Source organism: Onthophagus taurus, unplaced genomic scaffold (assembly GCF_036711975.1).
Source record: "Onthophagus taurus isolate NC unplaced genomic scaffold, IU_Otau_3.0 ScKx7SY_16, whole genome shotgun sequence".
NCBI classification, from domain to species: Eukaryota; Metazoa; Arthropoda; class Insecta; order Coleoptera; family Scarabaeidae; genus Onthophagus; species Onthophagus taurus.
Window position 1 is genome coordinate 1,718,046 of NW_027248941.1, and position 25,132 is coordinate 1,743,177.

The 25,132-nt window shown below is 35.8% G+C and overlaps 3 protein-coding genes across 3 annotated transcripts; 2 read left to right on the plus strand and 1 right to left on the minus strand.

Annotated features, from left to right (window-relative positions):
* Positions 1-4,470: 4,470 nt before the first annotated feature.
* LOC111415478 (solute carrier family 35 member G1) lies at positions 4,471-5,805 on the minus strand. Its single transcript, XM_023047178.2, has 2 exons — positions 5,718-5,805; positions 4,471-5,656 (listed from the first exon to the last, which is right to left on the minus strand). Exon 2 carries the CDS (start codon positions 5,651-5,653, stop codon positions 4,601-4,603), a length of 1,053 nt encoding a protein of 350 aa, XP_022902946.1. The 5' UTR covers positions 5,654-5,656; positions 5,718-5,805; the 3' UTR covers positions 4,471-4,600.
* A 379-nt stretch (positions 5,806-6,184) lies between these two features.
* LOC111415479 (cilia- and flagella-associated protein 61-like) lies at positions 6,185-23,622 on the plus strand. The gene is made up of 8 exons (XM_071201044.1): positions 6,185-6,276; positions 10,444-10,684; positions 10,740-12,629; positions 18,098-18,877; positions 18,925-19,393; positions 22,862-22,972; positions 23,026-23,220; positions 23,287-23,622. The coding sequence occupies exons 2-8, from the start codon at positions 10,491-10,493 to the stop codon at positions 23,539-23,541; spliced, it is 3,894 nt and encodes a 1,297-aa protein (XP_071057145.1). The 5' UTR covers positions 6,185-6,276; positions 10,444-10,490; the 3' UTR covers positions 23,542-23,622.
* LOC111415473 (uncharacterized) lies at positions 6,532-7,353 on the plus strand. The gene is made up of 4 exons (XM_071201045.1): positions 6,532-6,679; positions 6,739-6,918; positions 6,978-7,130; positions 7,194-7,353. Exons 1-4 carry the CDS (start codon positions 6,572-6,574, stop codon positions 7,305-7,307), a joined length of 555 nt encoding a protein of 184 aa, XP_071057146.1. The 5' UTR covers positions 6,532-6,571; the 3' UTR covers positions 7,308-7,353.
* Positions 23,623-25,132: the final 1,510 nt, after the last annotated feature.

Genomic DNA, 25,132 nt, shown 5'->3' on the forward strand with positions numbered 1-25,132 from the left:
CTAGAAAAATTAAAGGAAAATTAAACGTCAAAAATGACAGTTATCATATTTCGCCCTAATAATAATAAAATTGATTTTAAACAGTAATTATAAGGAAAAAATAGGAATTATAACCTCAAAAATCAAAACGTCAAAGTATAATGTCAAAAATGACGTATAAACATCAAATGAAGTAAAAAATTAACCTCATTTTTGTGTATTAAAAATTTATTGATACTTTTTTTTATTAAATAATAGGATAAACACCGTTTAAACAGGATTATAGCGGTGTTTTCGAATGAAATTCACTATAATTTTATTAAATCTACAAGTAATTATTGTTATTTTTGGTCTTAAAAAGTGAACGGTAAAGTAGAACGCGATTTTATCATTTCGAATTTTCTTTAAGGCTCTTAAAAGTTTAATTAATTATTTTTGTGTCACTTTTTTTAACCATTACAGATCGGTAATACTTAAGGCAGTTGTTAATTTATTTATTCTCATTAAATTAAATAAAACGACTAGAAAAATTAAAGGAAAATTAAACGTCAAAAATGACAGTTGTCATATTTCGCCCTAATAATAATAAAATTGATTTTAAACAGTAATTATAAGGAAAAAATAGGAATTATAACCTCAAAAATCAAAACGTCAAAGTATAAATGTCAAAAATGACGTTTAAACATCAAATGAAGTAAAAAATTAACCTCATTTTTGTGTATTAAAAATTTATTGATACTTTTTTTATTAAATAATAGGATAAACACCGTTTAAACAGGATTATAGCGGTGTTTTCGAATGAAATTCACTATAATTTTATTAAATCTACAAGTAATTATTGTTATTTTTGGTCTTAAAAAGTGAACGGTAAAGTAGAACGCGATTTTATCATTTCGAATTTTCTTTAAGGCTCTTCAAACTTTAATTAATTATTTTTGTGTCACTTTTTTTAACCATTACAGATCGGTAATACTTAAGGCAGTTGTTAATTTATTTATTTATTCCCATTAAATTAAATAAAACGACTAGAAAAATTAAAGGAAACTTAAACGTCAAAAATGACAGTTGTCATATTTCGCCCTAATAATAATAAAATTGATTTTAAACAGTAATTATAAGGAAAAAATAGGAATTATAACCTCAAAAATCAAAACGTCGAAGTATAAATGTCAAAAATGACGTTTAAACATTAAATGAAGTAAAAAATCAACCTTATTTTTGTGTATTAAAAATTTATTGATACTTTTTTTATTAATTAATAGGATAAACACCGTTTAAACAGGATTATAGCGGTGTTTTCGAATGAAATTCACTATAATTTTATTAAATCTACAAGTAATTATTGTTATTTTTGGTCTTAAAAAGTGAACGGTAAAGTAGAACGCGATTTTATCATTTCGAATTTTCTTTAAGGCTCTTCAAACTTTAATTAATTATTTTTGTGTCACTTTTTTAACCATTACAGATCGGTAATACATAAGGCAGTTGTTAATTTATTTATTTATTCTCATTAAATTAAATAAAACGACTAGAAAAATTAAAGGAAAATTAAACGTCAAAAATGACAGTTATCATATTTCGCCCTAATAATAATAAAATTGATTTTAAACAGTAATTATAAGGAAAAAATAGGAATTATAACCTCAAAAATCAAAACGTCAAAGTATAATGTCAAAAATGACGTATAAACATCAAATGAAGTAAAAAATTAACCTCATTTTTGTGTATTAAAAATTTATTGATACTTTTTTTTATTAAATAATAGGATAAACACCGTTTAAACAGGATTATAGCGGTGTTTTCGAATGAAATTCACTATAATTTTATTAAATCTACAAGTAATTATTGTTATTTTTGGTCTTAAAAAGTGAACGGTAAAGTAGAACGCGATTTTATCATTTCGAATTTTCTTTAAGGCTCTTAAAAGTTTAATTAATTATTTTTGTGTCACTTTTTTTAACCATTACAGATCGGTAATACTTAAGGCAGTTGTTAATTTATTTATTCTCATTAAATTAAATAAAACGACTAGAAAAATTAAAGGAAAATTAAACGTCAAAAATGACAGTTGTCATATTTCGCCCTAATAATAATAAAATTGATTTTAAACAGTAATTATAAGGAAAAAATAGGAATTATAACCTCAAAAATCAAAACGTCAAAGTATAAATGTCAAAAATGACGTTTAAACATCAAATGAAGTAAAAAATTAACCTCATTTTTGTGTATTAAAAATTTATTGATACTTTTTTTATTAAATAATAGGATAAACACCGTTTAAACAGGATTATAGCGGTGTTTTCGAATGAAATTCACTATAATTTTATTAAATCTACAAGTAATTATTGTTATTTTTGGTCTTAAAAAGTGAACGGTAAAGTAGAACGCGATTTTATCATTTCGAATTTTCTTTAAGGCTCTTCAAACTTTAATTAATTATTTTTGTGTCACTTTTTTTAACCATTACAGATCGGTAATACTTAAGGCAGTTGTTAATTTATTTATTTATTCCCATTAAATTAAATAAAACGACTAGAAAAATTAAAGGAAACTTAAACGTCAAAAATGACAGTTGTCATATTTCGCCCTAATAATAATAAAATTGATTTTAAACAGTAATTATAAGGAAAAAATAGGAATTATAACCTCAAAAATCAAAACGTCGAAGTATAAATGTCAAAAATGACGTTTAAACATTAAATGAAGTAAAAAATCAACCTTATTTTTGTGTATTAAAAATTTATTGATACTTTTTTTATTAATTAATAGGATAAACACCGTTTAAACAGGATTATAGCGGTGTTTTCGAATGAAATTCACTATAATTTTATTAAATCTACAAGTAATTATTGTTATTTTTGGTCTTAAAAAGTGAACGGTAAAGTAGAACGCGATTTTATCATTTCGAATTTTCTTTAAGGCTCTTCAAACTTTAATTAATTATTTTTGTGTCACTTTTTTAACCATTACAGATCGGTAATACATAAGGCAGTTGTTAATTTATTTATTTATTCTCATTAAATTAAATAAAACGACTAGAAAAATTAAAGGAAACTTAAACGTCAAAAATGACAGTTGTCATATTTCGCCCTAATAATAATAAAATTGATTTTAAACAGTGATTATAAGGAAAAAATAGGAATTATAACCTCAAAAATCAAAACGTCAAAGTGTAGTTGTCAAAAATGACGTTTAAACATCAAATGAAGTAAAAAATCAACCTCGTTTTTGTGTATTAAAAATTTATTGATACTTTTTTTATTAAATAATAGGATAAACACCGTTTAAACAGGATTATAGCGGTGTTTTCGAATGAAATTCACTATAATTTTATTAAATCTACAAGTAATTATTGTTATTTTTGGTCTTAAAAAGTGAACGGTAAAGTAGAACGCGATTTTATCATTTCGAATTTTCTTTAAGGCTCTTCAAACTTTAATTAATTATTTTTGTGTCACTTTTTTTAACCATTACAGATCGGTAATACATAAGGCAGTTGTTAATTTATTTATTTATTCTCATTAAATTAAATAAAACGACTAGAAAAATTAAAGGAAACTTAAACGTCAAAAATGACAGTTGTCATATTTCGCCCTAATAATAATAAAATTGATTTTAAACAGTAATTATAAGGAAAAAAATAGGAATTATAACCTCAAAAATCAAAACGTCAAAGTATAATGTCAAAAATGACGTTTAAACATCAAATGAAGTAAAAAATCAACCTCATTTTTGTGTATTAAAAATTTATTGATACTTTTTTTATTAAATAATAGGATAAATACCGTTTAAACAGGATTATAGCAGTGTTTTCGAATGAAATTTACTATAATTTTATTAAATCTACAAGTAATTATTGTTATTTTTGGTCTTAAAAAGTGAACGGTAAAGTAGAACGCGATTTTATCATTTCGAATTTTCTTTAAGGCTCTTCAAACTTTAATTAATAATTTTTGTGTCACTTTTTTTAACCATTACACATCGGTAATACTTAAGGCAGTTGTTAATTTATTTATTCTCATTAAATTAAATAAAACGACTAGAAAAATTAAAGGAAAATTAAACGTCAAAAATGACAGTTGTCATATTTCGCCCTAATAATAAAATTGATTTTAAACAGTAATTATAAGGAAAAAATAGGAATTATAACTTCAAAAACCAAAACGTCAAAGTATAAATGTCAAATGAAGTAAAAAATCAACCTCATTTTTGTGTATTAAAAATTTATTGATACTTTTTTTTTATTAAATAATAGGATAAACACCGTTTAAACAGGATTATAGCAGTGTTTTCGAATGAAATTCACTATAATTTTATTAAATCTACAAGTAATTATTGTTATTCTTGGTCTTAAAAAGTGAACGGTAAAGTAGAACGCGATTTTATCATTTCGAATTTTCTTTAAGGCTCTTCAAACTTTAATTAATAATTTTTGTGTCACTTTTTTAACCATTACAGATCGGTAATACTTAAGGCAGTTGTTAATTTATTTATTTCTCATTAAATTAAATAAAACGACTAGAAAAATTAAAGGAAAATTAAACGTCAAAAATGACAGTTGTCATATTTGACGTTTAAAAACTGACTAGAAAAAAAAACTAACCTCACTTTACAAAGAAATTCATTTCACTAAAATTCGAAATTTGTGCCTCAACGTAGCGTTTTCGGGTAAAGCTAAAATCCATTTTCTTAATCCCGTTAAAACAACGGAACTTAAAACCAAAAAAGCCCCGGCTATTGAGAACCTATTGGGAATCTCCTCAAAAAATAAAACCTGCCAAATAAACGCAAAAACGATATCGCTACTTCTCGCGATAGCAACAGGGCCAGCTTGTTCTATTTGGAGCGCGATGGTTAATAAAATTTGCCCCAAAAAACTAAAAAAAGCCAACGCCACAATTAAATAACGATCCATCCCGCACATCGGCAAACACAATCCCCCAATTAAATACGTTACAATAACGCACAAAGTTAAAGCGAAAGCACCAAAATTCGTCATTATAACCGCAAAGTGAATCCCTTTTAAAGCTCTCAATAAAACGTAAGCATTCGCTCCGAATAAAGTGGCTGAAAAAGCGGCTACGGCCCCCCAAATCGTTGATGTTTCTTGCGAATTTCCCAACGAATCGATCGTGTCGTAGAATAAAAACGACGGTCTTGTTATTAAAACGACTCCGATTAATGTTAAAATAATCGAGAAAATACTAAATAATCCACACGGTTCTTTCAAAAAAATCCTTGCAAAAATTCCTGTAAAAACTGGAACTGAAAATACAATAACAGAGGCATCCGCTAAAGGCATATGCCGAAATGCGTAAAAACTTAGCATTAAAGCGGCCGTCCCCGTAAACGATCGTAACAATAAAATGACGCGTTTTCCATCGGGAAATAAAGCTTCTTGTTTATAAATAACGATTGGTATGGCAGGAAGTAACACTCCTAAGTATCTATAAGCCGCTAAAGCCATTGGATCTATATCCGTTAACCATTTTACAATGACAGAACACAACGAAAAGAATAACGAGCTTAACATAGCTAAGATTAAGCCTAAATAAGGGCAACGACACCATTTCTTATCCAATTTTGTCTTGGGATTATGTATTTTTGGTTCTTCATCGATATCTTCTTCAACTAATTGTTGTAATTCGACGTTTTCGTTGATCATCTTTGACATAACCTAAAAAAAAATTTGTTTATAATTTTAATTGTATCATTTACGCAATAAAAGTGATTTATACCGTTAAAAAACTAGGTAAACGTTTGATTATCGGTTATATTAAAGGTTTTAATCCATTTTTTTGTTAAAAATAATCTCGCCAGTTAGATCGAAAACATTCAGAGGTGACAACCGTGTAAAAAAAAAAATTTCGTTTAAAATAAATTAATTTTTATTAAATTTCGTTTTTAAAAAAATATTTTAACGATTTATTTTAATTTGGATTGATGAAACGAATCGATTTTGAGTTAAAAATTTAATTAAATCCGATTTATTTTGAAAATTAATTTTTAATACTTCTTATTTATTAAAACTATTTTATTTGGTTAATATAAACGATTCATTTAGGTGATTTTTTATGCTTTTTTAATTAATCCTACTTGTTTAATTATTTAAATTAATGCAATAATTAAAATGTGACGTCAAAAGATTTTGATTTTCAATTGTTTTTTTGACGCCATGTTGTAAAAAGTGGTTAAAAAGTTTGTTGTGGTTTACATCGCTCCCGAATTTTCCGAATTTTTCCAGGGAAATTCGCTTGTATCTTGGAATTTTAACGAGGAAATGTTCCCGATATCGCAGTAAGTACTTATTTATCCTAAAATACAATCAAGTTCGAGATTTTTATGATTTTATTATAATTCGTTGCTTTTTCACCATTTCACGAATTTCAACGATTTTTCCGGGAAGATTTAATCCAAGTAAGTACAGATTATTTCTTTTCTGTGTATAAGAAATAAATATAAAATTATAATTAAATTTATCAATAATGATAAAGAAGTATTCTGTTTCGGGGCGCCATCTAGTGGTGTTCTCATGAATGAGTACTTTAATGATAAGATATGATATTAAAGTTATTTTTATTACAAACATTGCATGAGCTTGGATTTTATGTTATGGTTTATTCTATTCTTTTATAAAAAAATGTGTTGTGAATTTGGTATGGTTAAAAAAGCCTTCCACGGTTCTCTATTAATTTCCCTGGTAAGTATGATTTATTATTTTTTATTAAATTCATTTAATATCCCAATTTTTTTTTGCAGTTAAACTGCTTATCAATGGTAATATTGGCCTGCGTAATGGGCGGAATGTTTAATAATGATGCCATCAATAAAGTTACACCTCTTATGGAATACCTATTTGTCAACGCATGTGTAGTTATGTTTTTAACAGCATTAGGCTGGATGGGATTAAAACTAGAACGAAAACTCGTCCTTAACGCTGTTAGACATCTGTAATAATCGCTTTTTTACAATCATAATATTTTTTAAAATTTTAACAGTATGCAATTAGTGCCGTGATGATCATTGTAAGTCAAGTAATTGGAGGCGTTATGCTTTTCTTACGTACCAAAAATGATGATTCTATAATTATTATAAACGATGAAAATATTAAAGTAATCGCCATCGTTTTTATAAGTGTATTAGGCGTTGAGGTAAAATGTGATAAAAAAAATTTTACTCAATTTTTATGATAATACTTTTGATTATTTTTTTAGATGGTGGCACTGAGTGTAACGATATTATTTTCACTTCTTTTTTCCTATGTGATACACAATAACAGAAACACCAACATTACAGAACATACGCGTTTATTAACGCAAGATGCTTAATATATTTGAATATTTTACGATTAAATTTATATTGTATTTCATCCAACTTCATAGTATAATTGACATTACAAAAGAAAACCTTACTCAACATTCCTTCACGGTATTATCCTTTCTTGGGTTGATTAGCATTTGTAAACAAAAATTCACACCGGCCGTGAAAGCCTTCGTACTTATATTATTAACCTTTATGGGGATGATATCAACAAACAAATCAAGGATTTGGATAACTCACGAATTAGACAACGCAAGCTGTGGAGCAGTTTTACCATCCTATGAAGATGCAGAAAGAAGAAAGTAACGCCAACCTTCTTGAAGGTGAAGCACCACATCGACTCCGCTGCAGCACGTAGAATCTTGATTAGGACAAAACAAGCACTACTACGAGAAAGAATCCACAAGACCTTCAATGATCTACAAAAAATAAGTGAGTGGTTACTACGACTTCAAGTGGGCAGACTAACAATGGAGAAGATTGATCGTGAATTCCAGAAGACACGTGACACGCACATCAAGAGGTTTGAATCCCTGGAACGCCGGATATAAAAGAAGAAAAGTAATAGTTTACCAGTAGACACAATCGTCATCAACAGATCGAGTGCCCACTTATAAATTATTATACTCGCCAAAGGATTGAACTACGCAATCGCCCCGAGGAAGGTCCCAAAAGAGAAATCATCTGCGCAGTCGAAGCGGTTGTTCGAGGGATGCCCGCACTAAAAGCCGAAGAGACCCAACAAGAAGTTGCGAGAGTACTGAAGTCAGCAAAAAACCGAAATCCAACTTGACGGTTCGTGAAAAGAAGGCACTCCGGTTTATTGAAGAAAAGTCAGAAATCGTCGTATTACCAGCAGACAAGGGCCTGAAAGAATATGACGACAAAATGATAAACCTACTGGACCCAGCCACCTACAGGAAGATTAAGAAGGACCTCACAGACAGAATCGTAAGGAAAATGAAGGACCTGATCAAATCCACAGGAATTCCAGTAGAACAGCAGAAAGGATTGTTTGTGCAGGTGCCGGTCCCACCAAGAATTTATGGACTACCGAAGATTCATAAACTTCTCTCCAACATACTAGTTGGCCAAATATCTCGCAAAGATTCTGTCTCCTTTTACAGGGAACACAGAATCATATGTCAGGCAGGGGATTAAATCCGAAAGTTACAATGTGGATCTACACTTCTGTGATAAGACCCATGGTAGCTCACGGAGCCATAGTTTGGTGCTCAGCACTAAAACATGCATCATGCGTCAATTGCAACGACTGGCCTGCCTGCTAATCACAGGCGCTATGAGATCTACACCTACGATTGCAATGGAAACTCTGCTAAACGTGCTGCCCCTAGATATTTTTATCAGGGAGGTGGCCGTGATAGCATTGCTTCGATTGCGATCAGTAAATGAAAAGCATAAAATGGGAATAGTCCGGAGCAAGCTCTGGAGTGGGGCTGTTAGTAAACAACCCCTCCTTAAAGCTCGCACAGACTACATTACACCTACTTTCTTAGGGAAGCCACACTTTGGCATTGAAACGATACCCCAGAACAACTCAACCTCGGGCAAAACGCTGACCATCTACACTGATGGATCAAAGAAGGCTAGAGGTTCCGGAGCGGGAATTTTCTTTGCTGCACGTTTCCACTTCGTTAGGATCGTATTGCGATAATTGCTATAAACACAGTAGCCGATGCGATTATCGACTCCAAAAAGTCGGCAGAAACGTTGTAATCTGTACTGATAGCAGACAGGCTATGCTGGCGGTTGGCAGGCATCATACTGCATCATCGTTGGTGAAGTCCTGTCGGCAATCACTTAAAGAGGCAAACGTATACAACAACGTCACGGTAAAATGGCGAAAAGGACATGATCATGCGGACAGGTTGGCGAAACGGGCGGCTAACAAGTCACCGATCTCCCCTGAACCGTTTGTACCACTATCTGTTAATACAGCATCAAAACTGATAAACTCCATCTCCCACCAAGGTCTATAGAACATAAGGTTACCCAATACCGATTCTCCTCCTCTGAGAGGCAAGGTGGGTCAGTGACGTAGCTGGTTCTATGAACAACACAACACGATGCGAGGTTTAAATATTTTATATAGACTGTACCACAGTATAGGCACGTATAGGCTATCTTTTATTCTGACTGTATCGAACCAGTGACGTCAATTTGCGGGGTAATAATCGATACTACAGAGGCATAGGGAATGAGGTAACCTTATGTTCTATAAACCTGGGACAGCAGTAGGTGCCTTTGCTAAGAAAACTCTGCTCTACCCTGACCAGAAGACATCTACTCAGTTTCTGGGAAAATCGAAAAGTGACTTGAGGCTTCTCACCCACTTCCTGACCGGACACTGCAGGTTACGTAAGCACATGTTTTACATGAAGCTGGCGAATACACCCCTCTGTGGAGGGTGTGAAATGGAAGACGAGACGGTAAGTCATATTGTTTGTGACTGTCCAAACCTCGCGTACTTAAGGGAATCTATTTTCGGAGTACCATGGCTCCAAATTTCGGATATAAGGAACATACTTTTCTGTTCTATATTAACGTTCATGAAAAGATTGGGCTGGTTTTCTGACCCTTGAATGAACAGTAAATTGTGGGGACGTACAAAGGGTCCGTTGGGGCCTAAGTGCTGTGAGTAACTCACCCCCACGTGAAACTACATACATACATGTCAGGCATTCAACACTTTTTGTAGAATCGGGTATAAAGCTAGATCTTGAGGATATTTTGGTAAGTTTCGATGTTGAGTCTCTTTTTACCAGGGCACCAGTTAAGGATGCTGTGGATGGCCTCCGCCAAAAGCTTATTCCCGAGGGATTACCAGATACGTACCAGATCTAGTGAATTTTACGAACAGTACGAAGGGGTAGTCATGGGATCTCCATTATCACCAGTTATAGCTAATAGCAAAACCCGAAAGTTTCTAGTGTTAGTTTTAGTTCAATCGGTGTGAATCGCCGTGAAACCCTTCGTACTTAAAGTATAATAATGTTTAATAATCTCGCGAGTTAGATCGAAAACATTCAGAGGTGACAACTGTGTAAAAAAAAATGTTGCGTTCAATGTCAAAAAAATGTTTACAAACTTGTCACTTTTTTAATAATTTTTACATTCTTTTAGCATAAAAAACCAGAAATAATTTAAACAAGAACCAGCTTGTTGTTAAAATGCTTAGAAACATATCATTTTTTGAGACGAACGTTAATTCCTCAATCCGATCATCATCATTTTTCAACCAACAAAAAATATGGCCCATAACGCGATGTCGCGCAGCGCTTCTCTCTGATCTCCCAATCCTCAACGAATTAGTCGATAAAACAACAGACTCACACTTCGGAATGGACGATATCAAAGCAGCTTAGTAAGCAAAAAATTAATTATTTTATTTTAATTAATAATTTATTTTACGGTTTAAGCGAATTGAGTTATATAACTTTGGTGGCCGAAACAAGGCAAGGTGAAATAGTGGCTGGAGTGTTTTTTAACAATTTCCCCAATTTAAGATCGATCCCACCGGACGATTGGGTACCATGGATCATATACTCGTACAATTTAAACAACGCCAACAGTTCGAACACGCTTTTCGTTCATTTAGCCGTTTACAACCAACGATATTTGAAATTATTTTTGGAACCCGTTTTAGAAAAAGTTTTTAAAAAATTCCTTCTCGTCCAATACGTAATCGTTATAATCCCAGCCCAAAAAAAATTCGTCGACTTCTTACCGTTAAACGGCCTAAACTTACCAAGCACCTCAAATTGCCCAAACTCCCAAAAAATCATGCTTTATCTAAGACAAGATTACGATAAACACTACAAACTTCGCCAAGCCGTCATCGAAGACAACGACGATTTAATTCCTTTAATCGACACGCATAGTGAGAGATTGAAAAAAATGTACGGCGAATTTTATATGGCCGAAATAATATCCGACGGAAAATCAAACCGACACACGATCGTGACGGAATACGAAGGATTAGCCGTCGGGATAATAATTTACAACGAAATCGTTAATTTAGAGATTTTAAAAAATTATTTCCAACTCGAATGTTTCTACGGATTAAGAAAACACGTTCATTTCGACGACAAATACGATAAAGAGCACTACGATTCCGACAACTACGAGGACTACGATTACTTAAACGAAGAAGATTACGACTTCATTCACTCGGATTCAGTCGAAACGGTATCAAGACACCGATCGATATCAAATCAAACACTTTCATTTAGCATCTTTTCATCACCATCATCATCGGAATCATACTCAATATTGATCCCCCAAACGACGTGTTCGAGCGAAACCTCTCCTAACCCATCAGAAATCGTTTTTAAAGGCGTCGTTGAAGGCAAATTTAGCTCCAATTTATTGCACTTTAACGATAACGAATTACAAAGGGTGCGAAATCAAGACAAATTCGACGACGACCAAATAAAATCGGTTTCTTATTACGCAACTTTGAATAAGTTAGCGGAAGACCAGAGATATAACGGGCCGATTAACGCGTTTACTTTGGAGTTGTTGGCCGCGTGGCCCGAGCATGAAAAATCTTTGGTTGAATTGCTCCAAGCGGGGTTTGAATTGTTTCCGAATAAAGATTATTGCGTTTTATGCATCCCAAGTACAGCGCCGTTTTTTCAATTACTAACGAAGATGTTTATCAGGGTCACCCCGACGGGGGGATCAAACTTTGCGCACGAACTATACGTGGTTCATCGTAACTCGTTGTATTGCAGGATTTTGATTCGTAAAGCTACTTTGTACGATGTTAAAAACGTGAAAAAATTGTTGTCGAGGATGAGAAGTGGGCTAAAAGTGTTTCAAACTTTCCACAAATACCTAACAAGTCATTACGATAACCACCAAACGTTCGTTGTTTTAGCGAATAACGAGATTGTGGGTGTCGTTAATGTAAAAGATTTAAATAATTCGGCTTATATATTCAATAGGTACCAAGTGTCGCGAATGACCGATTTGTCGAAACACAAACCGTGTTGTTTTGGGAGAATTAAACATTTCGCGTTGTCTCCGATTTTTCAAAGACACTCGCGATGGTTGTTGTTGGAGTTGCATCGCTTAACCGATTATAGTTTGTTGATACATCTCGTTGAGCCCGATGAAGGGACCACCATGTTTCGCTTCGATCCGTTGGCGTGCGTTTTGAATGAGTTAATGCCGGTGCTTCCTGCGAGGGTCCCCGAATTTGATACAAGCGATAAAGAAAATTGCGAATTTATGCCGGTTATGATGCACGATGAACGACCGTATGCTGTTTATATGTCGACGCCGATGTATTGCGGATTATCCAGGTAAAAATAATATTAATTAATTAAACTAAAACTAGAACTAACAGTATCACTAGAACTAACACTAGACTAATTAAGTCTAATTGTCAACTAAGTTGTTTTTGTCAAATCCGGGTGGAGAGTTCCCAGCTATCTTCTCTATACATATTATTCCCACGTCGATGAATCTCTATCGCCTCTCTCGTCAATCTTTGGAAGTAATGTCCGTTTCTTGCTAGCACTATGGTTTTCTCGAACTCCATGCTGTGTTCTCCTTTGTGGCAATGCTCTGCGACTGCAGATTGTTGGATCTTCCTTAGTCTTGTGTTCCTTGATGCGGCACTCGATGTTACGTCCAGTTTGGCCAACGTAATATTTCCCGAAACTGCACGATAGCCTACCTTTACTGGGGTTAGCTTGTCTTTGGCTATCGGTACAGCGTTTTGTATTTTGCTGACCGTACCGTATCGTACCACGATATTATTCTTCTTCAGACGCCTCGCAATTCACTCCGTCACACCTGAAATATAAGGAAGGCAGATAAAACCGGACCTCTTCTGTTGTGGGTGGTGGTGGGATGAAGCCTGCAAGTACCTATTCGTATGCGTTTTCTTCCGATATACTCCCAGTTCCATGCTCCCATCTGTCTTCCTAGTGACTAACACATCCAGGAATGGCAACTGTTTTGCAGTTTCTGTTTCCATGGTAAATTTTATCATGGGGTGCTGTGAATTGAGGTGGTCTAGAAATTCCTGAGTTGCTCTTTTCCATGTTGCCAGATCACGAAAGTGTCATCGACGTAACGGAGCCATAACTTCGGTTTCCAAGGACTCTTCTTTAATGCTTTCTCTTCAAATACCTCCATGTAAAAAATTGGCTATCATAGGAGACAGAGGTGATCCCATGGCTGCCCCTTCCAGCTGAAGTATGTCGACGATAGTCCTGGGACATACTTGGCAAATCCTCTGGGATGAGTTTCTGGCGATTTGACAAAAACAACTTAGTTGACAATTAGACACTAATTAGTTATTAATTACCTTTGCATGTATTTATTGCCAAATTTTAATTTTTAATTTTTTTTTAAATTGGTTTAGGGGGTTAAATTGCTAGGTTTTATTATTAATATTATTCCTTCCGGGCTGAAGAGAACAGTCCCTCTCGTTACCGCGACCTATATGATCTATTGTAACTTTAGCCCTCTAAAGGTTTAGGGCAAATGTAGGTCCTTGATGGACCTTAGTATTGTCCTGAGGTCTTGCACCTTTATGTCGGTAGGTAAGTAGGGAGTTTTACCGAAAATGTTGTGTCTTAGACGGCCTCTGGCGACGCATTTGCACAGTATATGTTCAGCAGTTTCTGACTCGTCGTTGCATAGTCGACAAGTGTGGTGAGGCCGCCTTTGAACGGTCTCGACCTTTGGTAATACCGCTGCCACCAGAAACAGTATTTCGCGCTTCCTAATTCTTAGTCTGAAGGACCCCTAATTGATCCTAGCGAATCAATCAAAACTAAATGACAAGCGCGCGGTCACTATTTCAGAACTGTGGGTTCTTGCACTAAGGCTCTGCCAGGAAAAGGGGAAAATCAAAAAACAAGTGTTCTAACCACACTTAAACTATATTAACAAAATAACAAGTAAAAATAGACAATGAACAAAAATGAACCTTATAATCTACCTACGATTATCTATGACCCGACGTTACTTAAAAAAAGAGATATTTCCGAATCCAACCTCGACAGCTAATACTCGTTGACAGATAGGTGATAACGAAAACTGGCAAACAGACTTACTCAGGACTTGTATTCCGATTTGGTGGTACGCCGATGGATCGCAACCCTGGATCCTTTTTGGTGGCTTCTCGGAAGTTAACCGGGAAGGTTCCAACACCACTCTTGCACCAAATCCTCAGTGGAAACACAATTACCGACACGGATGCCCGAAGTACAAAGAATGTTCGCAAATGAAACTAAGTCACAGTTCTCGATATACGACGACACTTAGAATTGGCGTTAAAGCGAATTCTAAGTTGCTATCTAACGGAGCGCTGACGACGTTTCGACTCAAAAACCTCTTGTGATTGGTATTATTATTCTGATTATGATTGTGATCGTAATTCGTAATCCCCTGAAAAAGGTCTTACAAGCCCTTAAGTAACCTCGGGTATTGGAGGGGTGCAAAAACCTTCTTGAGGCGTTCCTATCGCCTGGATGTTCCCGACACCTGGGCCAATCCAAAATACGGGGCGGATGTTTTACAATAATTTTCTGAGCCAATGAGGAAATTTGGGGAAGGGAACAATTTTTGACCACGGGGCCAGAAGATAACATCCGCCACTAGCTAATCCCAAAAATCATCACGTAAATCCCAAACTGTGGGAGCCATCAAACCTTTACGTTTTCTAACGTCTATTGTATTTTTAACGACTTTTTCGTTATCTACGTTTTCCCATAAATTTGCTTGTACATTAATCTTTCTCAAAATTTATTTCGACGTCTGGTCACCACCCCGGACGTCGGTCGTAAACGCGAGACGTGATTTTTGGTTTTTAGAAGAAAAAGGCTGCACGCCAGGAATATACAATTCGTATGGTTTATTCCCAAAACCATTAAATAATTTCCGAATTATTACACAAGTTTAATTCTCAGCTTGTCCAATGTGGAAGAGGTGGTAATTTAGAGGTGCATGGCCGGTCAGGTAGCTTGAGGAGCGTCCTTAGATCCCCTTTGCTGAGGCATAAAACCTCTTTGGTTTTGTTTTGCGACGGAGTTATCATACTCTTCGCTTGTCTGCGACCGGGAAGTTCTTTCCAGCTTAAGACTACCTTTGAGACCTCCTAGTTGTTGATTATTTGTTTTAGGTGGCTTTTTTGTGGTCCACAACCAGGTTCGCTGCCTCTTTGGCCAGCTTGTCCGCCTTCCATTGCCCTCAATGTTGCTATGACCCGGTTGATGTTACCCACCATAGGGTAACATCATTGCCCCTAGCGAGTTCTGTCGGTTGCTGGTACATTCTCTAATCAGTGCGGAGTCACACGTGTAAACCTGAATTGCCTTTAAGGCGGCCCGACTGTCTGTGAAAATGTTTATGGATGCACCTTTCTGTCCCTTCTGTAGGTTCATAGCGGTGCAGAAGTTTATAGCAAGAACCTCTGCTTGGATAATTGTTATGTCCGAGATGAGGGGCAATTTAATGTGGCTATTTGGTCCACTGATGCCCATGCCTACTCCGGATCTAACTGTCTTTGAAGCATCGGTATACCAGGCTAGGGCTCCTCTTTTTAGTTGAGGGCCAATCATCCCTGCTTCCAAACATGACCTTATACGGCTGGTTGAAATTGTATTCTGTCGGTATAAGATCTGCTTTAATTTCAACCTTGAGGATCTCGAGGTGTCCTCTGAGGTTACCCTGCATCAACTTGAGTGAAGAAACTGTTTTCAATGATAAGGCACTTGAGACTGCCTCCTTTTTGTATATATAAATGGAGCGGTGTGAGGCCGAGTTGGGCTTCCAAAGCAGTCGTCGGACAGGATCTCCTTGCACCCGGTATGTTAAGACATGCTAACCGCTTTGTGAGAGCTGTCTTATGTTTTATTTTTGGCCACCAAACCAATGAGGCGTAGGCGACTATGGGTCTGATTATTGCTACGTAGGTCCAGTGAGCTATTCGTGGTTTGAGACCCCAGTTCCTTCCTAGGAGCCTGCGGCAGATCTGGTTTGCCATGATGGCCTTTTTCCTCGCCTTATCTAAGTGTGAGTTTTACTGTCAAGTATTTAACTTCTGTTTTGAGCTTCAATGGAGGGTGCTTTTATTTGTAGCTTCCTTCTCCGAGTGAAAGGGATTATTTCGATTTTATTGAGATTGATGCTGACCCCATTCCTTCTACACCAAGTACTGGTGAGTAGTAGAGCTTTCTGCATTAGCTGAGTTATGATTGAATCATATTTACCTCGGATAGTGATTACCAGGTCATTAGCATACCCTTGAATCTTAAATGCGTTTTTAGTTAGGGTGTTCATCAAGTCATCAACTACCAGGCACCATAATAGAGGTGATAGCAGCCCCCTTGGGGACATCCTCTTAGCGTCTTTATAGTCAGCGACTCGCCTCCCAGACTATTGCTAGATTTAGTCTAAAATTTGGTATTCTAATGATAATGATAAATAAATACTAGACGCAACGTTGCCAACCTACCTACCAAATTTGATAAATTTCGTTGTTTTACAAGTTATTGATGGTAACACTTGGAAATCGGAGTATGTTATAAGAAAACTTTTAGAACAAAAGTTGTAGCAAATTTTGTTCTGAACAATATTGCTCTCTTGTATTTTTGCTCTCAGATGCGTCAATATCGAGAAAAATATGAAAATTTGAAAATTTATTGAATTTCCTTGTTTTACTATTAGCTAATGGTAGCATTCCGGGATCAAAGCATGTTATAAAAAAACTTATAGAACAAAAGTTGTAGCAAATTTTGTTCTGAACAATATTGCTCTCTTATATTTTTGCTCTCAGATGCGTCAATATTGAGAAAAATACAAATATATGAAAATTTATTGAATTTGCTTGTTTTACTATTAGCTAATGGTAGCATTCGGGAATCAAAGCATGTTACAAAATAATTTTTAGAACAGAAGTTGTAGCAAATTTTGTTCTGAACAATATTGCTCTCTTGTATTTTTGCTCTCAGATACGTCAATATCGAGAAAAATACGAAAATATTGAAATTTGATGAATTTCGTTGTTAATGGTAACACCTTGAAATCAGTAGATAATGAGCGTTCTGGACCTTAAGTTAATCCCCCTTATCCCGCTGTGACGTCACGCTCCCATGTTATAAGCATAGGGAGTGGTGCCAACTTAAACTTGGGGGAAAAAAAATTAGGTTAAAAATTAAGTTTTAAATTTAAAAATATAACACAACGTCATCTATCGTTCATCAGACAAACTTAAAAATTGTCACTTTTAGGCAACCAACAACTCACGCGCCCCTTTCGCCCCTAGGTGGCGCGATTTTTAAGATTTTTCTAGTTATCTTTTTTAAAAAGTCACCAGATCTAGTAACTTTTCGAATACCAACCTAATTTCTTTCTTTAAAGTTGTAGCAAATTTTACTCTTAACAATATTGCTCTCTTTCACTTTTACTCTCAGATGCATCAAATCAGTAAGCTTGGCAACTTCTTATTATATATTAGTATCTTAGCATCTTCTTAACCTTGGTTAATCAGTTCCTAAGTTTAAGTTAGCTGATGTATTTGTCACATCTTTCTTTTATATGCCGATAACAGCAAAACATTGCCCCGATTTGTTCACTGTGTGAAGTCTCTCCAACACTCTCAAACATCTTGGCGTTCTCTTTCTTCGGCTCCTATCACACAAATTTTTCTTACCATATTGCGACTATGCTCTGCGATACACAGTTTTCGGCATCCTTCTTTTTCAACTTTTCTACTACACAATAAATTGAAATCATTTTAATATTTCCATTTTAGATTTGAAATAAACACCAAAATAGTCGTCGTCGGAGCAAGCGAAATCGGATTATCGTTTTTAATAGAACTAATTTTTAACGGAAACCCGAATCTTCACACAATCTTCAACAACGTAACCTTAGTTTCAACGCATGGCTTGCCCAAATTCGAAACGAACGCAACGTACGAATCGATGTTTCCGGTGACGTCGGATAAAACGTCTGGACATTATTTATCGTTGCTTTCATTGGCGACTTATGTTAACGTAGTTTCGGGCGTTATGAGCGAAATCGATAGAAAAGCAAAAACGATAACCGTTAACTCAACCCAGCTACCGTATGATATGTTATTTCTAACGTGCGGAACTCAATTCCAACCTGTTCGAAGAGAATTTGAGATTAAGCAGAATCCGGAAGCGACGATTCAAGAGTGTCCCGAGAACGTTTTTGTTATTAATACGACGGTTGATGCGATGTGGGCTATGAGTCGAATAGAAATGATTTCGGAAGATAGAAAAAGAAAGGGTAATTTTATTGTGTACGGAAATTGTATTGAAGCTTATTGCTGCTTAGAAGGTTTATTAAAAAGTGGGATAAACCCCGAAGATCTTATTTTTATAATCCCACCATATTCCGAAGATTCAGGAACGTTCGAAGCGTTCGAAAATTCAATTGAGGAGGTGGTTCAAAATGAAATTAAAAATTTAGGGATTGAAATTTATAAGAATTATTCATTTTGCGATTGGACGTTCGATAAAAATAATCTTATGGTCACATCGATAATGTTTCAAACAAACACGAGGTAATTAAAATCATCTTTGTTGCCGTTTAAATCATTATAGTTTTTAGGACTTACTCGATGAACGTGAAAGCCGCGTTTATGTACCAAAGGAAATCAATTAGCAAAGTTACCTTCACCGCTTTTAACAAGGCGAATTTAATTTTTGATGGGGCGTTGGTGATCAGTCCCAATTATGAAACGAACGATCCTAATATTTTCGCAGCGGGGAGGATAACTAAGTATCCCCGGAGGTATTACGCGGATCATATGCGTCACAATTTGTTTAATCAGGGCGAAATCGGGAGGAGATTGGCCCGGATGATCTTAAAAAAATTGGTTCCGAGTAGTGGGCATGAAGAAGACGACGATAATGTGTTGTTTAAGGAGTGCTCGACGAGTGAAGGGAAAATGTTGGTGCCGTGGTTTGGAAAACCAGTTGAAGTTTTTGCTCAAGTCCCCACGAAAATTCAGTACTTATTAATTCGGAAACCGGGGGTTCCTGTTCCGATGGATATTGCAAGTATGGATGAGCGATTTGTAAGTAATAGTTAATTTATTAAAAATAACTTAAATAACTCCTTGTTTGTCGTTTATCATCAACATCCTGTTCAAAACTTACATTTTCGTTATTTTGCAACGGTAGTCGGTTGACATCCCGCGGTAGTTTTCAGATTTTTTCGAGGTTCTCATCAAAATCATCATAAAATTGACTCTTTTCATCTCCTTTATCATCAACAGTTCCTTTAAAATCTTCAATTTCATTAATTTCCCACGGTAGTTCACTAAATTTTTCTGGTAGTTGGCTGAGATTTTGCGGTAGTTCTCCGGTTTTTCAAAGTAATCAGCATTTTCAATAAATTAGCTGCTTTCTTGTAGTTTATCATCAAGATCCCGTTTAAAACTTTCAATTTCGTTATTTTGCCGCGGTAGTCGATTGACAACTGGCGGTAGTTCCCCAGTTATTACCAAACAGTCAATAGAATTTTTGAGAAGTTGGTGTATTTCTTGTCCTTTATCGATCGTATCTTGTTTAACATTTTCATTTTCGTCAATTTTCCGCGGTAGTCCGTCGGTTTTTTTCAAATAATCAGTGGAATTCTCGAGAAATTGGTTGATTTCTTGTCCTCTATCAACAATATCAATAAAATGATCATTTTTATTCATTTGTTGCGATAATTGATTGACAGTTAGCGGTAGTCGACCGAGATCCTGAGGTAGTTTCTTGGTTTTTTCGAGGTTCTCATCAAAGTTCTTACAAAACTAGGCTAACAGCTGGCAGTAGTTTGCGGATTTTTCGCGATTTTCGAAAAATTGGTTGATTTTTTGTCCTTTATCAACAACTTCTTTAAAGTTTCGTTTTCGGTCATTTGCCTTGGTAGTTGATTGACAGTTACCGGTAGTCGACCGAAATCTCGTGGTAGGTTAGAACCCCACATAGATAGGTTGGGTGGATGTTTGACTAGCAACATCTTTGTGTTGCGAATTCTAAGCAATAATGTGTCGAGGGCTGTGCTGAGGTCGGCATCTCATGTCTTGTGCCAGTCGCTTATGTCTTAGGCGTTATTGGCGTTGGGAGGTTGTGCTGGGTGGCACAGAGTTTTCCGATTACTGCGACGTGCTGTGCGGGTAGTCTGTGGTCTGAGTTACAGAGATTCTTGCCGTGGTAACGCTGCTCTCGGTGGGAGCCTTTAAGGTGGCTGTCGAGCCGTTCTTGCTGACCACGGGTTTTTTATTCCTCTTCGGAATTTCTGGACCGCGACCTCTCAGAGGAAGATTTTAATATATAACCTATTTTGTCAGACATGGTAGTATCGGCTGTAATGAATGTTGATTGTAGTGTATCGGTACCGTATGTATTGATTGTTTCAACTTGCTGGGTGTAAAACAAATTTGTAATTGCACGAATAAATTAATAAATTATTCTATTCTACTTATAACCTTCAACTTCATTAATTTCCTACGGTAGTTGACTAACATTTTCCGGTAGTCGGCCAAAATCTCGTCTTAGTTTTCAAATTTTATCAAGGTTCTCATCAAAATCATCATAAAACTGACTCTTTTCATCTCCTTTATCACCAGCATCTCATTTAAAACCTTCAGTATCATTAAATACCCATGGTAGTTGACTAATATTTTCCGGTAGTCGACCGAAAACTCGTGGTAGTTTTCCAATTTTTTCAAGGTTCTCATCAATATCATCATATAATTGACTCTTTTAATCCCCTTCATCATCAACATTATGTTTAAAACCTCCAATGTCATTAAACTCCCACGGTAGTTGACTAACAGTTTCCGGTAGTCGACCGAAATTTCGTGGTAGTTTTCCAATTTTTTCAAGGTTCTCATCAAAATCATCATATAACTGACTCTTTTAATCCCCTTCATCATCAACATTACCTTTAAAACCTCCAATGACATTAAACTCCCACGGTAGTTGACTAACAGTTTCCGGTAGCCGACCGAAATTTCGTGGTAGTTTTCCAATTTTTTCAAGGTTCTCATCAAAATCATCATATAACTGACTCTTTTTATCCCCTTCATCATCAACATCACGTTTAAAACCTCCAATGTCATTAAACTCCCACGGTAGTTGACTAACAGTTTCCGGTAGTCGACCGAAATCTCGTGGTAGTTTTCAATTTTTTTCAAGGTTCTCATCAAAATCATCATATAATTGACTCTTTTAATCCCCTTCATCATCAACATTACGTTTAAAACCTCCAATGTCATTAAACTCCCACGGTAGTTGACTAACAGTTTCCGGTAGTCGACCGAAATTTCGTGGTAGTTTTCCAATTTTTTCAAGGTTCTCATCAAAATCATCATATAACTGACTCTTTTAATCCCCTTCATCATCAACATCACGTTTAAAACCTCCAATGTCATTAAACTCCCACGGTAGTTGACTAACAGTTTGCGGTAGTCGATCGAAATTTCGTGGTAGTTTTCCAATTTTTTCAAGGTTCTCATCAAAATCATCATAAAACTGACTCTTTTGATCCCCTTCATCATCAACATCACGTTTAAAACCTCCAATGTCATTAAACTCCCACGGTAGTTGACTAACATTTTCCGGTAGTCGGCCGAAATCTCGTGGTACTTTTCAAATTTTTTCAAGGTTCTCACAAAATCATCATAAAACTGACTCTTTTAATCTCCTTCATCATCAACATCTCGTTTAAAACCTCCAATGTCAATAAACTCCCACGGTAGTTGACTAACATTTTCCGGTAGTCGGCCGAAATCTCGTGGTACTTTTCAAATTTTTTCAAGGTTCTCACAAAATCATCATAAAACTGACTCTTTTAATCTCCTTCATCATCAACATCTCGTTTAAAACCTCCAATGTCAATAAACTCCCACGGTAGTTGACTACATTTTCCGGTAGTCGGCCGAAATCTCGTGGTAGTTTTCAAATTTTTTCAAGGTTCTCATCAAAACCATCATAAAACTGACTCTTTTAATCTCCTTCATCATCAACATCTCGTTTAAATCCTTCAATTTCATTAAAATCCCACGGTAGTTGACTAACATTTTCCGGTAGTCGGCCGAAATCTCGTGGTAGTTTCCAAATTTTTTCAAGGTTCTCATCAAAATCATCATAAAACTGACTCTTTTAATCCCCTTCATCATCAACATCACGTTTAAAACCTCCAATGTCATTAAGCTCCCACGGTAGTTGACTAACAGTTTCCGGTAGTCGACCGAAATTTCGTGGTAGTTTTCCAATTTTTTCAAGGTTCTCATCAAAATCATCATAAAACTGACTCTTTCCATCTCCTTCATCATCAACATCTCGTTTAAAACCTTCAATTTCATTAAAATCCCATGGTAGTTGACTAACATTTTCCGGTAGTCGGCCGAAATCTCGTGGTAGTTTTCAAATTTTTCAAAAAACTTAACAATATTTCTTTCACTTTTGCTCTCAGATGCGTCAATATCGAAATAAATACGAAAATTGTTGATTTGGCGACTTTTAAAATGTTACTAATTGATTTCTTTTAGGGCCATGTTATGACAACGGGAGATTGCAACGATTTAGACAAAAAAGGTTACTTCTTACTCCACTTAAACAAATTCCACTCGATCGAAACAATCATTGCGGTATCCAAAAAGGTAAAAAACACATTTATTATATTACAGACCAAATTAATTTAATCAAAGTTTAGCCAATACAACGAAATAACTTAACGTTATTATGGGGAAAACACGAGGCGTTATTCAATAACTTAGAACACCGCTTTAAAATCGGTTTAATCAAAGATTTTTTTAAATTCTTCTCACAACCGTGGATTCAAGCTTTATTCGACGATGGATTCGAAGTCTTGGAGAAAAATCTTAATGATATTTTATTACAAACATCGGTTCGTTTTAATCGTAAACCAACTTGATTTCAATTTAAATAAATTTTGAATGATTTTTGAGATTAGATTGAACCTCGTCGATCGATAATCGAAGACGTTGTCGCGAAAATTGAGCAAAACCACAACGATAATGTAACGCCGGAGCAGTACGATGAGATTTTCGATAAATTTGAGGATTCTGAGTATCAACGCGAATTGGAAAAGATGGTTATGGAGTTTTTGGCGGAAAGACAATCTCAATTGCCGATGTATGCTACTCCGGGGGCGATTACGATGATTTTGGGGGCGTTTGAGGATAGCCCCTTATTCACTGCTTTATAAAATCATTTTTTTAATTTATTTTATTATATTTATTTATTTAATTTTATTTATGTACAAAAACAATAATATTTAATTTATTTTTATTATCATTAAAACCGACATTTTATTGGAATTGACTGTACTGCAGAAAAACCTAGCCGATGTTGTGTTGCTTGCGGCCGAGGCACTACAATTAATGTCATATCAAGTCAAATCCGAACAATATATAGCAGTGCCTCGGCTTAATCACCTTTGGAATGAAAGAACCAAGCCGAGGTCGCTTGCGGCCGAGGCTTTATAATTAATGTCATATTAAGCCAAATCCGAACAACATATAGTAGCGCCTCGGCTTAATCAGAAGAAGCAGTGGATTCAAGGAACTAAGCCGAGGTCGCTTGCGGCCGAGGCATTATATGGTGTTAATCACCTTTGGAATAAAAGAACCAAGCCGAGGTCGCTTGCGGCCGAGGCACTATATTGTGTTGATTACCTTTGAAATGAAAGAACCAAGCCGAGGTCGCTTGCGGCCGAGGCTTTATAATTAATGTCATATCAAGCCAAATCCGAACAACATATAGCAGCGCCTCGGCTTAATCAGAAGGAACCGTAAATTGAAGGAACCAAGCCGAGGTCGCTTGCGGCCGAGGCACTATATGGTGTTAATCACTTTTGGAATAAAAGAACCAAGCCGAGGTCGCTTGCGGTCGAGGCACTATATAGAGTTAATCATCTTTCGAATCAAGGAACTAAGCCGAGGTCGCTTGCGGCCGAGGCTCTATAATTAATGTCATATCAAGCCAAATCCGAACAACATATAGCAATGTCTCGGCTTAATCAGAAGAAACAGTGCATTCAAGGAACTAAGCCGAGGTCGCTTGCGGCCAAGGCACTATATTGTGTTGATTACCTTTGAAATGAAAGAACCAAGCCGAGGTCGCTTGCGGCCGAGGCTTTATAATTAATGTCATATTAAGCCAAATCCGAACAACATATAGCAGTGCCTCGGCTTAATCAGAAGGAACCGTGGATTAAAGGAACCAAGCCGAGGTCGCTTGCGGCCGAGGTACTATATGGTGTTAATCACCTTTAGAATGAAAGAACTAAGCCGAGGTCGCTTGCGGCCGAGGCACTATACAGCGTGTCCCGTATCTTCCGCATCAGAGCATTATACGGTTGTAGAATACATTATTCTGAAGCGATCTTTCTAATAAAATTTTTTCGAAATGTTTATAATAACCGCACAGGAACTGTTTAACGACGACCAATAACGGACGACTTTGATTCATCGAAAAAGTTTATTTCTCTTTCCATGACAAATCTATTGGTGAGTACACGTGGGAAACGAGTTATCATCGGCGTAGCGAACCGGCCGAGGGTGGCACCGATTACTTGAGTCTGATTTGCGATCTGCTGATTGGACGAAAAACAGTTCCTTTAAACAGTTCCCGTGCGGTTATTATAAACATTTCGAAAAAATTTTATTAGAAAGATCGCTTCAGAATAATGTATCCTACAACCGTATAATGCTCTGATGCGGAAGATACGGGATACGCTGTATAGAGTTAAACATTTTTCGAATCAAGGAACTAAGCCGAGGTCGCTTGCGGCCGAG

Coding starts and splice junctions, on each gene's coding strand:
- LOC111415478 (XM_023047178.2), bottom strand. CDS start 5,653: ATGTCAAAGATGATCAACGAAAACGTCGAATTACAACAATTAGTTGAA.
- LOC111415473 (XM_071201045.1), top strand. CDS start 6,572: ATGAGCTTGGATTTTATGTTATGGTTTATTCTATTCTTTTATAAAAAA. Junction 6,680..6,738: donor GTTCTCTATTAATTTCCCTG/GTAAGTATGATT, acceptor TTTTTTTTGCAG/TTAAACTGCTTATCAATGGT. Junction 6,919..6,977: donor GAAAACTCGTCCTTAACGCT/GTTAGACATCTG, acceptor AAATTTTAACAG/TATGCAATTAGTGCCGTGAT.
- LOC111415479 (XM_071201044.1), top strand. CDS start 10,491: ATGCTTAGAAACATATCATTTTTTGAGACGAACGTTAATTCCTCAATC. Junction 22,973..23,025: donor TCATTGCGGTATCCAAAAAG/GTAAAAAACACA, acceptor ATCAAAGTTTAG/CCAATACAACGAAATAACTT. Junction 23,221..23,286: donor ATATTTTATTACAAACATCG/GTTCGTTTTAAT, acceptor TTTTGAGATTAG/ATTGAACCTCGTCGATCGAT.